Source organism: Herpailurus yagouaroundi, unplaced genomic scaffold, assembly GCF_014898765.1.
Source record: "Herpailurus yagouaroundi ecotype Mexico unplaced genomic scaffold, PumYag 139, whole genome shotgun sequence".
Lineage (NCBI taxonomy): Eukaryota > Metazoa > Chordata > Mammalia > Carnivora > Felidae > Herpailurus > Herpailurus yagouaroundi.
The window spans coordinates 6,280,966-6,294,321 of record NW_024412394.1 but is presented as its reverse complement, the minus strand read 5'-3'; the positions used below and the strand labels follow the sequence as shown (position 1 = coordinate 6,294,321).

General features: G+C 42.1%; 1 protein-coding gene across 4 annotated transcripts in view; it reads left to right on the top strand.

The window, feature by feature from the left end:
* Positions 1-13,356, top strand: part of KIF6 (kinesin family member 6) — a 388,886-nt gene that overhangs the window by 180,759 nt on the left and 194,771 nt on the right. For all 4 annotated transcript variants that reach the window (XM_040473403.1, XM_040473402.1, XM_040473404.1 and 1 more), the window contains one exon: positions 4,191-4,406. In XM_040473403.1, the coding sequence (XP_040329337.1) occupies positions 4,191-4,406 (216 nt within the window). The remainder of the gene's footprint in view (positions 1-4,190; positions 4,407-13,356) is intronic.

Here is a 13,356-nt window from a genome sequence, read left to right as displayed (position 1 = left end):
GTTATCTTTAGCTAACTGACCGGACGCTGGGCTGACCACAGCCTCACCATGGCCCAGAATTTGTGGCTGGTGTGTGGGCGAAACTCAAATGGTGGCTGAAAACTGACAAATGGTATTTAGCTTATGAAGAGCAGAGATTGATTTAAATGTAACTTTTTATTTAAAAGCCAGATCTACTGCTTCGGGTTCTACTTACAGATGTTCCCAAATTTGGAAGTGAGTGAAGAGTGTTCAAGATAGAAACCTTTTTGGCTCTAGGAGGCAGTGTGTTTGGGGTCTGAGAGCAGGGAGCTGCCTACAGTGGGACTGGGTGGGTGGTTACCTCTGAAGAGCCCCTGTTGGGTGGGTTAGACCTCAGGTCTCCGCAGCATTTCTTTGGTATTGTTTCTTGTCTTATCTTTCAAGCTTCTCGTACGAGATTTGACATTGTCGGTACATTTGCAGACTTGAAACATGCATAAGAAGTTATTTTGGTCAGTTCTTACAGACAGGTGTTTTTGTTTGTTCGTTTTTAAAAAGCACCAACGGGTCTTTTAGCTTCAGTCAATGTGAAAAATGCGTGAAAAGAACACACATGAAGGACATCCACTAATAAAGAGGTAAAAGCAGACCACATACAAGGTAGGCACACTGCCTGATTGACCTCAGTCTCTACTTTGAGCCGAGTATTAGCAGACCCTGTATGCCTGATCCAAGTGAGTTTTAGCTCCTTTATCAGTCAGCCAGCAGCAGTTAAGGTCAGCCATGTATTACTCTGCTACACGAGGCCTTGTCTGTGAGCGCTGCCCACAGTCTCACCCTGCATTCCTTTTCTTCCTTCTTACCCTGTCCATCTCCAGGGATGCTCCCAGCCCAGGACTCAGCCTCAGCCCCAGTCCCAGTCTGAGCTCTGCTTCTTTTCCTAGCTTTGGTTGTCTTTAGGATCTGCTCCCGCTAAACACTCCGACCAATTCTTAATCCCCCTCTGGGCTTCTGAATGTGTGTCCATAGGAGGGGTGAGATGAGATAGGACAGCCAGGGAACAGTCTGGGCTTACACATGTATGTTTACTTAGACAAGAGAGTGACAGAGAGACTTACCTCATCTCCCTGACTGACTGCCAAATCCAGGTACCACTGCTTGTGTGGGGCTGCCCTTCGTCTTTGTTGACCAAGAACAACCTGAGCAGGGTCTCCTCCTTGTGAGACTCATATTCAAAGTGTTGGTGTGTAGGAGCCATAGTGAAAAGATCGCTGAACCTGAAGTTCACACCTGGATTGACATCCTCGCTCTTCATGCATTCGCTCTACAGCTATTCAGCAAAACTCTTTCCTACCCCTCAGTAGTAGGAACGTGAAGCCTGCCCTGCCAACCTCACAGTGGTGGCCAAAGCCAGTAAGGTGAGTGACTAGCAGGTGCTTTGAGCACTGTGGTGTTACATGGTGGGAGGTGGGACTCTGTACATGATGGGCAAACTCAGAAGGAAAAAGAGCAGCTCAGATTTACTCATCACAAAGCTTCTACTTATCAAACGGCTAATGACCAAGAAAGGCTGCTGAAATTTCAAAGCTTCTCATAGCCAGGTTGGAGGATATTTTCGTATCCTGTCTGTAGAACCACCAAGGTGAAGACTGACAGGAGGAATGAGAAAGACCTGGTCTGTAGGAAAAACAGGTGGTAATACTTGAGCTCAGCAAAAGACAGTAATGCAACCAAAATGACAGTGAATGACACTGAACATTCTTCTTGGAAAGGGAGAGAAAATGGTGTCATTTCAGTGACATTATCAGTATGAATAAAGTTCAGACTGCCCTTCACTAAACATGTAACAAACAGCATGTCATTTAGTACCTCGCACAACGAAGGCCCAAGTTCAACGGAATGGGCAGGGGAAGAAGACAAAGGAAAGGTGGGGAAGAAGGAAGGCAGCCAAGAAGATAAATCCGTACTCTGATCTGTATGAAATGTACCTCAGAACACTGTCTGTCTCTGCTTAAATTCTGCCTGCTATACTTAGAATGAACCTCAACTCCTTACTCTGGATCACAGGGCCCTATGTGATTGTGTGTCTGCCAAGGCCCTGATTTCACGTACTGTGTCTCTATCCCAAATATGTTAGGCTTTGGTCATAGTGTCCTTCTTGTTGTTCTAACACCAAGTTTCCCGTCCTTGGCACTATGGACACTTTGGGCTGTATAAATTCCCTGTTGTGGGGGCTGCTCTGTGCATCGTAGAATGTTTAGAAGCCTCTCTGGCCTCTACCCACTAGACTTCGGAAACAGCACCTGCCCCCCACTGCAGTATGACAACCAACATTGCTTCCAGACACGGCCAAATGTCCATTGGGTGGTAAAACTGCCAAGGCCCTTCTCCTTAGGGTTTAGCACTAGCCAGTAACTCTGCTGAGATACTCTTCCTCCAGCCACTGCTTCCTGTCATTCAGATCTCAGCCTAAATGTCATTAGAGAAGTCCTTCGTGAGCACCCAGTGTAGAGTAGCCACTCAGTCATTCTCGACCTGTTATTTTTTTTAATGTTTATTTATTTTGAGAGAGAGAGAGAGAGCAAGCACGAGTGGAGGAGGGGCAGAGAGAGAGGGAGAGAGAATCCCAAGCAGGCTGCACACTGTCAGCCCAGAGCCCAATGCAGGGGCTCCATCCCACAAACCATGAGGTCGTGACCTGAGCTGAAATCAAGAGTTGGTCGCTTAACCAACTGAGCCACCTGGCAGCCCTCTTGACCTTTTTAAAATTAGTTATCCAGCCCTTTCATTCTCTAATGTTTGGTTCATGTGCATGAAATCTGTCTTTCCCCAGTAGGACATCTGCTTTGTGAGAGCAAGAAGCCAATATACCCTTTCATTGTTCCATCCCTGTGCCTAGAACAGTGCTTGGCACATAGTACAACTCCACTGAATACCATTGAATGAGTGAGTGACTGGATGTTGCCACTGCAGCGTGTGAACCAGTGGAAGCCCCTGATGCTCTTGGTAATCAATTCCGTATGAGAAGGAGTGGAAGATGTGGGCAGATGCCTGTTCTTCTCTGCTAGGACAAGGCCCAGATACCACCTCTGGTAAGGACATGGTTTTTTGAGGCAAAGAAGAAGCCATATCAGGGACTGTGAGAGAAAAAGTGATTGCACTTCCAGAAATCTCCCAAGAAGCTGGAGTCAAAGCTGAGGAGGAAAATGGAGTCTGAGCAGCAGTCTTCTCTCCCCACCACATCCATATTTCCTCACTCCTATTTTAGTGAAGCCATCTCTGGGGATGGCGGAGTTCTGAGGTTCTCAAGTGGTGGCCGAGATTCTTCAGAGTTCTCAGCATCTTGAGCCCGAAAGAACAGCAAAGTGGGGTGGAATGCAGTGATGTTATCATCAGTGCACCTAGTATATTGAAATGGCCTGCAAGAGGGGCATTTTAAAGTAATGTATCTGTAATAAGAATTCATCTCTTTTCAGTTGCATTTGGGACCAAGATTTAGGGATTTTTTTAAGTGACTTCAAGTCCCATTTGAATCTATGCTATGCAGACATGTTGAATGTGGGGGTGCTCTGGCCACCAGAACTGATTTGGCTGGTCTGCCAGCTGGGCGGACTCTGGTATTCTCCCTCTCTGCTCCTGGTGCCTCCTGAGCAGTTTCCTGGATTCAGGTCTTACTTACTCACAGATACATGCATAGCTCCACTGCCTGCTCCTACTAAGTGTTCATTTCTTATAAACCCTTTCATAAAAATTTTAAGTCTTTATATTTTAAACACCTTGGGATTGCTAATTTTTCATATAATGATGCCATATTGACTAGCTTCCTAAACTGTCTGTAACTGGATAAATGACTTCAGGAAGTTGAAGTCTTCCTTTAGTGGTCTCTTTACCATGTGAAAAATAGCAAATATTATTTGGAATATTAACCTCAATTGAGACATTAGTGGTTTCTTTTAGTGTTTATTTATATTTGAGAGAGAGAGAGAGAAAGAGACAGAGGGTGAGAGGGGGAGGGGCAGAAAGAGAGGGAGACACAAAATCCGAAGCAGTTTCCAGGCTCTGAGTTGTCAGCACAGAACCCCTACATAGGGTTCAGATCCACAAGTGGTGAGATCACGACCTAAGCCAAAGTCGGATGCTTAACCGACTGAGCCACCCGGGTGTCCCAGAAACCGTGTTTTGATCATTGCAACTTAGCATGAGTCACTAAATCCTTAATCAAGTTTCAGATATTCTGGTCAATATGCTAAAGAAGGAAAAGAAGAAAGCTCAGGATGCTCTCCACTCATCTGGCATGGATAGAAGTGAATGTGGACACTCACAGAGTTCACCTTTTCCACCTGGGAACCCAGAAGGGCTGAGGACTTTGCCATCCTCAGCTCCCACACAGGTCCAGGACGTCAACACTTTTGGGTACAGATCCAGTTTGCTCCACAGAAAAACAGGTCAGTTATATTTATTTATAAATATAAATTATATTATGTTAAATACAGAGAACCTAGGCTTAAATGAGAAAACATAGGCTATCATAAATTGTATGTCTATAGAAAAAATAAATAAACATGGAAACGGTTATAATTTTATCATGCTGTTCTTCATCATTGTAATTCAATTGCTGTTATTATCACTAATATTTCTCGAGATTTTAAAGTTGTACCAGCAGCAGCTTCAGCAGCAATAACAAAAATTCCCAGGTTAAGTTTATCCTCAAAAGGAAAAAAAACAAAAAACAAAAAACAATCCTGGCATTCCTCATTCTCCATAATGGAATTCAGCATACCATTTTTTAGTTTTAAATATGCAAAGATGAAGAAATGACAACTTATTTGTTAGAATTATTTTTTATAACTATCACAACTCTTAAATTAAATACTAATTTCCAAAATTGATGACTGAACTTAAAATACAAAGTATGAATTATCAAAGAGTTCAGAGGCAGAAATAGATGGGTCCAAGGCAACAGGAGTAAAGTTAACATTAGAGAAAGGAACACAACCTTTCCTCCACGGGAGGGAAAGAATAAGGACAGATGTTTCATTGCCAATGTGATGACACAGTGTTTGTTTCTAAATCTGAATAAGCTCTTTGTAGCAAAATAATTTAACAATATTATTACAGTCTGCCTTAATGGACAATAAACAAACAAAACTTTGTCAGATAGGATTTCACACAGTTGGAGTGACAAGGAAGCACTTCTCCCAACTTGTAGCTTTTGATTGGTATGTCAGGCTTTCTTTAAAAATATTTTTTAATGTTTATTTATTTTTGAGAGAGAGAGACAGAGCACAAGTGGTGGGGGTGGACGGTGGGGCACGGGCAGAGGGAGACACAGAATCCGAAGCAGGCTCCAGGTCCAAGCTGTCAGCACAGAGTCCGATGCGAGGCTCAAACCCACAAACCATGAGATCATGACCTCAGCCGAAGTCAGACACTTAACCGACTGAGCCACCCAGGTGCCCATGATTGGTATGTCAATTCTACAACTACCGAACCATGCTAGAGGCCCAGGCTGGTTTGTGCTATTTTCTCTTTCTATTAGACCAGCAGAGTGCAATGTACCGTTATGTGATTGATGTCTTTCTCTTGAAAACATTGAGAAATCTGAAACATGGAACATACCAGGACAAAGGGGTGAAAAGCTTCCCCTTTTGGCAATATAGTTTGAAAATCTCTCTATAGGAGTGCCTGGGTGGCTCAGTCAGTCAAGCATATGACTTCGGCTCAGGTCATGATCTCACAGTTTGTGAGTTCGAGCCCCCCGTTGGGCTCTGTGCTGACAGCTCAGAGCCTGGAGTGTATTTCGGATTCTGTGTCCCCCTCTCTCTCTGCCCATACCCTGCTTGTGCTGTCTCTCTGTCTCTCTCTCAAAAAATAAACATTAAAAAAAATGATAAAAAAAAACAACAACAAGAAAATCTCTGTATAAATGTTTGTTGGGATGGGCGACCTGATATGCATGGTTTTCTAAAGGATTTAGCTTGTTAATAATGAGAGTATGACACTCATTAAGAAGGACACATTTTATTTAATAAAGACAAGATCAAGAAGCCTAGAAATACACTTTGTGATATTATATACCTTTGTCTCTTAATTCTAAATCTCCTTGCTTTGAGTATTTATTTAACAACATAGTAGAATAAATTAAAAATCAAAGGAAATCAAAAATGCTATTTTTACCATTTATCATGGTAAATGGCAGGAGGCAAAGAAAGCAGTTATTCCTCTCTGTGGATGTTTTCCATACAGCATTCCTATACTCTGCTATTGGTAACAGCTGGTTCAAAAAAAAAAAGGAGGACCTCTGCATTGGTGACTTCATTAGTTCATCCATCAATTTATTCATTCCTTTATGCATTCAATGTATATTTATTGGCTACACACTTTGTTCTAGGTACTGTGACAATTATTACTATTATGACTGTAGCTTACACAGCCCTATATATATGTTAGGTACTCTTCACAGTTGTCTGCTTGAATTAACTCATCTAATCCTTATTGTATAGGTTCTTGTTTTAGCCCCATATTATACAAGAACATACAAGGACAAACCCAACCTCTGATCTCAGAGCACTTAGAAACTGACAGAGAGGAGAGCTTTGAACAATTACAAAAGTGCACCTCTGTATTACTGATGGCGCACATACCAGGGAACCCTGCCTCAAGTTAAGATCAGAAAGATCCAACAGGGGGCATTGGGTGGGAGTGTGGCTGGAAGGAATATCGCAGGCAAAAGGAATTATTTAAATAGCTTTCAGGGCCTTTGTGGTGGAAAGGAGCATTTTGGAAAGTGAAAAGGTCAGGATGGTTGGGATGTGGGGAGTTGAAAAGCTAGGAAGACAGATTGAGTATCCTGTGCAGAACAGACTGCATGACTAATTAGAAGGCCATTATGGTATAGTAGTCTAGGCCAGAGGATGGAAATAATGAGAGAGAGATGAGGGAATCAGAAGCATTTAGGAGGGAGAGTAGGCCGGGCTTGGTGACTAATGGAGGTAGCAGGTAATGGTGAAGATGGCCCCCAGGTCTGTGGGTGGCTTGTGAGGCTCTTCATGGAGGTAAGGAACAGTGCTCCCCCTGGCCGTGCCACAGTTGGCATTGTTGGTTATAGAGGACAGAGCTTGGCATCTCTGCTGACATGGAAGGTCATGGTCAGTACGAATGTTAGAACTCCATGCTTATGGACTGTTCACTGGCCTTCTCCAAAGACACACACCATTATGCCTGTGCAGAAATGGCCTCAGATATCACTGCCCCACCCTCGCAGTGTGCCAGACCTTTTCTGTTTCTATTTTCTCTTGCCCACACCATCTCCCTTCTCATAATTCTTCTTCCCCACAGCATCTCATAATCTCTCTCCTAACTCATAATTATAGTCAACTTTTTCAGTAACCCTTCTCTGCCCTTGATACTACTATCAAGACAGACTAGTTTTGTTTGGAGAATGAATTAAGTTTACTTGAATAGAAAATCACTGAAAAATAATGGAAATTGTTTGTAAAGTCCAAGTACAAATGAGGTAAAAGAGTTTTGGAGAAAAGCCTTATAGTTTAATAAAGAGTTTTTGAGTTGCTTTAACTGTCATTGGATATAGCTCTAGCAATAACTTTAAGTAGGAGTAGGTTCACAAATGGATTGATAATGATCTAACCATTTGGAAGAGGGACTGATGGGAGATTGATTTTATTTTTTTGGCAAAACTACAGATAGGATGAAAATTGCTGTGGATGAATCCATGCTGCACAGCAACAGGTAATGGGATAGTTTATTATAATATTTAAGATCCTAGGAGCTGATTAGGCTTTTATTATTGCATTATTTTATACAAGAACTTGTGTAAACTAAGCCAAATACAAAAAATTAATAAGCGTGTGGTTTCGGAAGTATTTCTGCCCTATGTAGGTATGGTCAATTTCTATTAACCATCCTTTGGACTGCTTTTAATGCACAAGGCAAGTAGATTTGACATCCTCCACTCGGAGACCATTGTCTCCCCTCTGATGACCTTCCCCCTTGTTCCTTTCACCCCCACTTCATGCCGAAAATGACTTCTTTCAAATTTCTTGTGCCAAAAGAAAATGAAACCAAACTCATGATTCACTAGAGAGCCCTACACAGTCATTGTGCAAGCAGCCTGCCAAGGCAGAGGAAGGAAGGTTAGGGGCTTTGGGGCTTCTTGTTTTTTTGGAAGTTAAATGTCTGTTTTGGTTTCATTGAAGTAATGAGAGGGATTGTTCAGCCCCACATTTTGAAAAGAGTCATATGGTTCTCTTTAAAATAGCAGGAGTTTGATACTTTGGTTTTCTTGTTTGGCTTTGGGGGTTTGTTGTTTTTGTTGTTGTTTATTTTTTTCGTGCTCTGACTGTGTGTTCCAGAGGGTCACCTGGAACCAGTGTTCCAAAAGCCCCTGATGACTCACCACATCCTTTAACTGAGATGCTAACAGAACCCACTCATCACAGGTGATGCCACCGGCATTTTAAAAGGTGAACTGAAAGCCAGAGCCACAGCCTGGAGGCTCCAGGCTCTTTTCTCATACTCCTGAGAATTTATTGAATCCCCACTATGTGCACAGAAGGTCCAAGGTTATAGGGGGCACCAGCGGAAACTGAGAAATGGTCTCTACCTCTGGGAGCTCACGTTTAAATAGCAGAGTCTGGCTTGGCACCCAAAAAGCAGAGAATAAAATAACAGGTGCTATAGCAGGAGCTAGAAGAAACACTATGGGAAGTCAAAGGAGAAGGCAGGGACCTTTACAAATAGATTGGGAAAAGCATTACAAAACAAGTGACACAGAAGTTAGGTCTCAAAGGATCAGTAGAATTTGGATAAAGATGGAGGGAAGAACATTCTATTACATTCCAGGTTTAAAGAATATTATGAGTAAAGGCTTGGGAACAGGAAAGCAAGTAAAAATATGTAGAGTTGGCAGGGGTACTTGTTTAGCTAGGGCCCTGGAGAGGTACAGGAAGTCCGAAGAAACAAGGCTAGAAAAATGAGTGGGAAGTTGTTGGGATGGCTGCTTCAGAGGGAGGGGGTAGAGGAATAGATGGGAACATCCCCTTTTAACTTTATATGCTTTCATGTTGTTTTAATTTCTCACATTTAATTTCTTACCCATGTTACGAAAACCCTTGAATACCAAGCTGGGGAATTTTCTTCATCTGGTTGCAGGGAACCAACAAAACAGAGGGGGAATGGTGATAGTTGTGCTCTGGGAAGGCATTTGTGGAAAAAATCTTTAGTGTTTTGAAGACGAGATGCCTGGAGACATGGTAAATGGTTGAGGAAATAGAATAGTCTGAGTTCGGAGTGATGGAAACAAAGAGGCAAAGAGCATGAAGAGATATAACAGAGGGAGCCTACAGCAGTTCTCCATGGCATAAACAACTCTGGTTCTTCTCCCTCTTATTGGTTTTCCCAGTTCTTCTGGCACTGAGAATGCAGGTACAGGCATCGACAGGAGGACATGGCAGCCGGTGCTTCTCTGGCATGCTGCTTCAAACCTGGAGTCTGTTCCTTGAGTTTGCTTTACTCATGCTCAAAGGATTGCTCTCTGGACCAAAAGCTACTGTTACAAAGGTTTAATATACCCAAATCATCCATTAAGTTGAAGAGCTCAAAGAGAAATCCATAGAGCAAAACTCACCCATAAAACCAGAGAAAAAGTATAGAGATTAGGTTTTCTAAGATCCTCTCCAACTTGCTTTGTAGTAAGCCTCAGGCACAAATGTTCACCTCTTGCTTTTCAAACCTCTCATGATCCATCTTAGCCTCTCTTTTGGAACTGACCATGCTTTCATCCTTGCATTTCCCTATAAATTCAATTAAAGAGACAGTGAGTAAATGGATCATTGCCTTCTCTGTAGCTCCATGGCCATTCTCACTTCCGCAGGGCAGAGTATTGAGGCTACTCCGAACACTACCTCTGAGAAATGCATCTTTGTAACCCTCCTATTCGAAGGGTCCATAGATTAGATGAAATGAATAAATGATGCTCAAAAAAGAGAAAGGGGAGAGAGAGAAGTTGAGAACAGACTCTGCTTTAGGTTTAAAATCAAGCCTTACCCCCATTTCCATTTGTTTTATCTGAAAATCTTTATGATTCCACCACTAAGGTCTTCAAACCTAAGAAGTGAACAAACAAGTAGAAGCCAGTGTGTTTTCTAAAGGAAGGCATTGTGGCGCTGGATGGGACTCAACTTCTGACATTTGTTGGATTCAGCAGACACCCATCAGCTCCCATGTGCCTCTATCTATCTACCTATCCATCCATCCATCCATCCATCCATCCATCCATCTTAGAAGTTATCATCTATGAGCATCTCAGGAATTTTTAATCTAGTCAGGGAGCTAAGTAGGTAGCTAGAGCTGTCTTTTAGCATAATGAGAATGCTGAACAAAGGGGCCTGGATACTTGAGGATTCCACCAAAACTGTAGCCTAGTCAATCACCAATTCCATATTCTCTGAGGAAACAGTATGGTCAGGAAGGGGAACACAGATTCTGAATATGGGGTGGATTCAAAGAACTAGAGGTATCAAAGAGGCAGTGTCCTATTGCCTATGGACATTAAAAATTGCTCAGTTAGATGTGTAAAGGAAGACCATGACCCTGGTACCCAAGTACTCAGTGAAAAATGACAAAAGCAGAAGACTGCTGATGACAGTGAGGAGGACAGGGTAGAAGATACAGCCAGGTGGAATGAACCTGAATGGATAAAAGGTTTGCCTATGTCGAATTGTTTGCTTGTGTCTTTATTTTCAGCAGCATGAATGGGTATTGTTCCAGAATCATGGAGACAAGACAGGTAAAATTATGGCCAACAACCTCATTTCCCTACCTCGTTGTAGGAAGAATCTTATTCTGAAATAATGCTAGTTTTTTCACCTGAAGTTCAGGGTGAAAGGCTATATTTTTATTCTGTTATGTTCATAAAGTAGATGGGATATTGTCTGCTCAAGAAATTGATTCTTCTAATAGGAGGGATATCCTCAAATCTCCTTCAAAACTTGCTGGGAGAAGGCACAGCACTCAGGTCTGGTAGAGGACACTAACCAAACAATCACGGAAAACCAGTTGCCCAAAGTGATATACTTACATGTGACAGAAGGTTAGCGATAGTTCTGGGCGTGGGAACCCTTTCTTTTGGCTTTAGGATAAAGGATCCCAAATATGAAGATTGTGCCAGAACACAGGTAATTAATTTTCATTTTATTAAACTTTGCATTCAAAATTAATTTTTCAGTTGATTATTTGGAGCTCAGGTTTCATTCTCTCGTATATGGGTAGGTTAGGTTTCCTGGAAAGCAAAGTCTCAGCCAGGTGTTTATTCGGGAGGGCCCTTGGAACCAACAGTTGTGGAAGTGAGAGGAAGGGTGCAGGACTTAGCAGAGGGAGAGACTGAGCTGTGATGCAGTCCTGACAGAGGCCTCAAGGGGCTCTGAAGCTGAGCAGGCCTGTCAGAGTTGTCCCAAGTTGAGGCAACAGAACAGGGCCTTTCTACCTTCATGACGATTGTTGGATACAGGCCTGTCCCTGAAAGAGGGATGGCTTTAAAATGAGGCAGTTTTCTTGAGCTGAGAAAATTCCAAAGAGGGTTGATAACTGAGGACTTGCTGCTAATGTACTCTTAGAGCTGGAGGAATAAGTCCTTCATTCTTCTTTTTAACCCTAAATTTTATTTTTGTCACCCCCAATCCCCCACCTCTGGTAACCATCAATCTATTCTCTGTATCAATGGTTTTTTTTTTTTTTTTTTTTTTAGATCCCACATATAAGAGCGATCCTACAGTATTTGTCTTTCTCTGTTTGAATTATGTCATTTAGCATAATGCCCTTGAAGCCCATCCATATTATCACAACTAGCAAGATTTAATTCTTTTTCATGACTGAATAATATTATCTGTATCTATATCTATCTCTGTATCTATATCTATATCTATATCTATATCTATGTCTATGTATCTGTGTCTACATCTATATCTATAAAAGTATCACATTTTCTTTATCCATTCATAATCAATGGACACAAGGTAATTTCCATATGTTGGCATTGTAAATGATGCTGCAATGAACATGGGGATGCTTTTCAAGTTAGTGTTTTCCTTTTCTTTTGATCAATACCTGGAAGTAGAATTGCTGGGCCCTATGGTAGTTCTATTTTTAGTTTTTTGAGGAACCTCTATACTATTTTCCACAGTGGCTACACCAATTTACATTGACACCAACAGTGCACAAGGGGTCCCCTTTCTCCACATTCTTGCCAACGCTTGTTACTTCTTGTCTTTTTTTTTAATAGCTATTCTCACAAATGTAAGGGGATATCTCAGTGTGCTTTTGATTTGCATTTCCCTAATGATTAAAGATGTCAAGCATCTTTTCATGTGCCTGTTGGCCCTCTGTGTGTCTTCCTTGGAAAAATGTCTATTCACACATCCCCAAAGGCAAGGGAATTAAAAGCAAAAATGAACTACTGGGACCTTATGAAGATAAAAAGCTTCTGCACAGCAAAGGAAACAACCAACAAAACTAAAAGGCAACCAATGGAATGGGAAAAGATATTTGCAAATGACATATCGGACAAAGGACTAGTATCCAAAATCTATAAAGAGCTCACCAAACTCCACATCCGAAAAACAAATAACCCAGTGAAGAAATGGGCAGAAAGCATGAATAGACAGTTCTCTAAAGAAGACATCCGGATGGCCAACAGGCACATGAAAAGATCCTCAACGTCACTCCTCATCAGGGAAATACAAATCATAAACCACACTCAGGTGTCACCTCACGCCAGTCAGTGTGGCCAAAATGAACAAATCAGGAGACTATAGATGCTGGAGAGGATGCGGAGAAACGGGAACCCTCTTGCGCTGTTGGTGGGAATGTAAATTGGTGCAGCCACTCTGGAAAACAGTGTGGAGGTTCCTCAAAAAATTAAAAATAGACCTACCCTATGACCCAGCAATAGCATTGCTAGGAATTTACCCAAGGGATACAGGAGTACTGATGCATAGGGGCCCTTGTACCCCAATGTTTATAGCAGCACTCTCAACAATAGCCAAATTATGGAAAGAGCCTAAATGTCCATCAACTGATGAATGGATAAAGAAATTGTGGTTTATATACACAATGGAGTACTACGTGGCAATGAGAAAGAATGAAATATGGCCCTTTGTAGCAACGTGGGTGGAACTGGAGAGTGTTATGCTAAGTGAAATAAGCCATACAGAGAAAGACAGATACCATATGGTTTCACTCTTATGTGGATCCTGAGAAACTTAAGAGAGACCCATGGGGGAGGGGAAGGAAGAAAAAAAAGACGTTAGAGTGGGAGAGAGCCAAAGCATAAGAGACTCTTAAAAAGTGAGAACAAACTGAGGGTTGATGGGGGGTGGG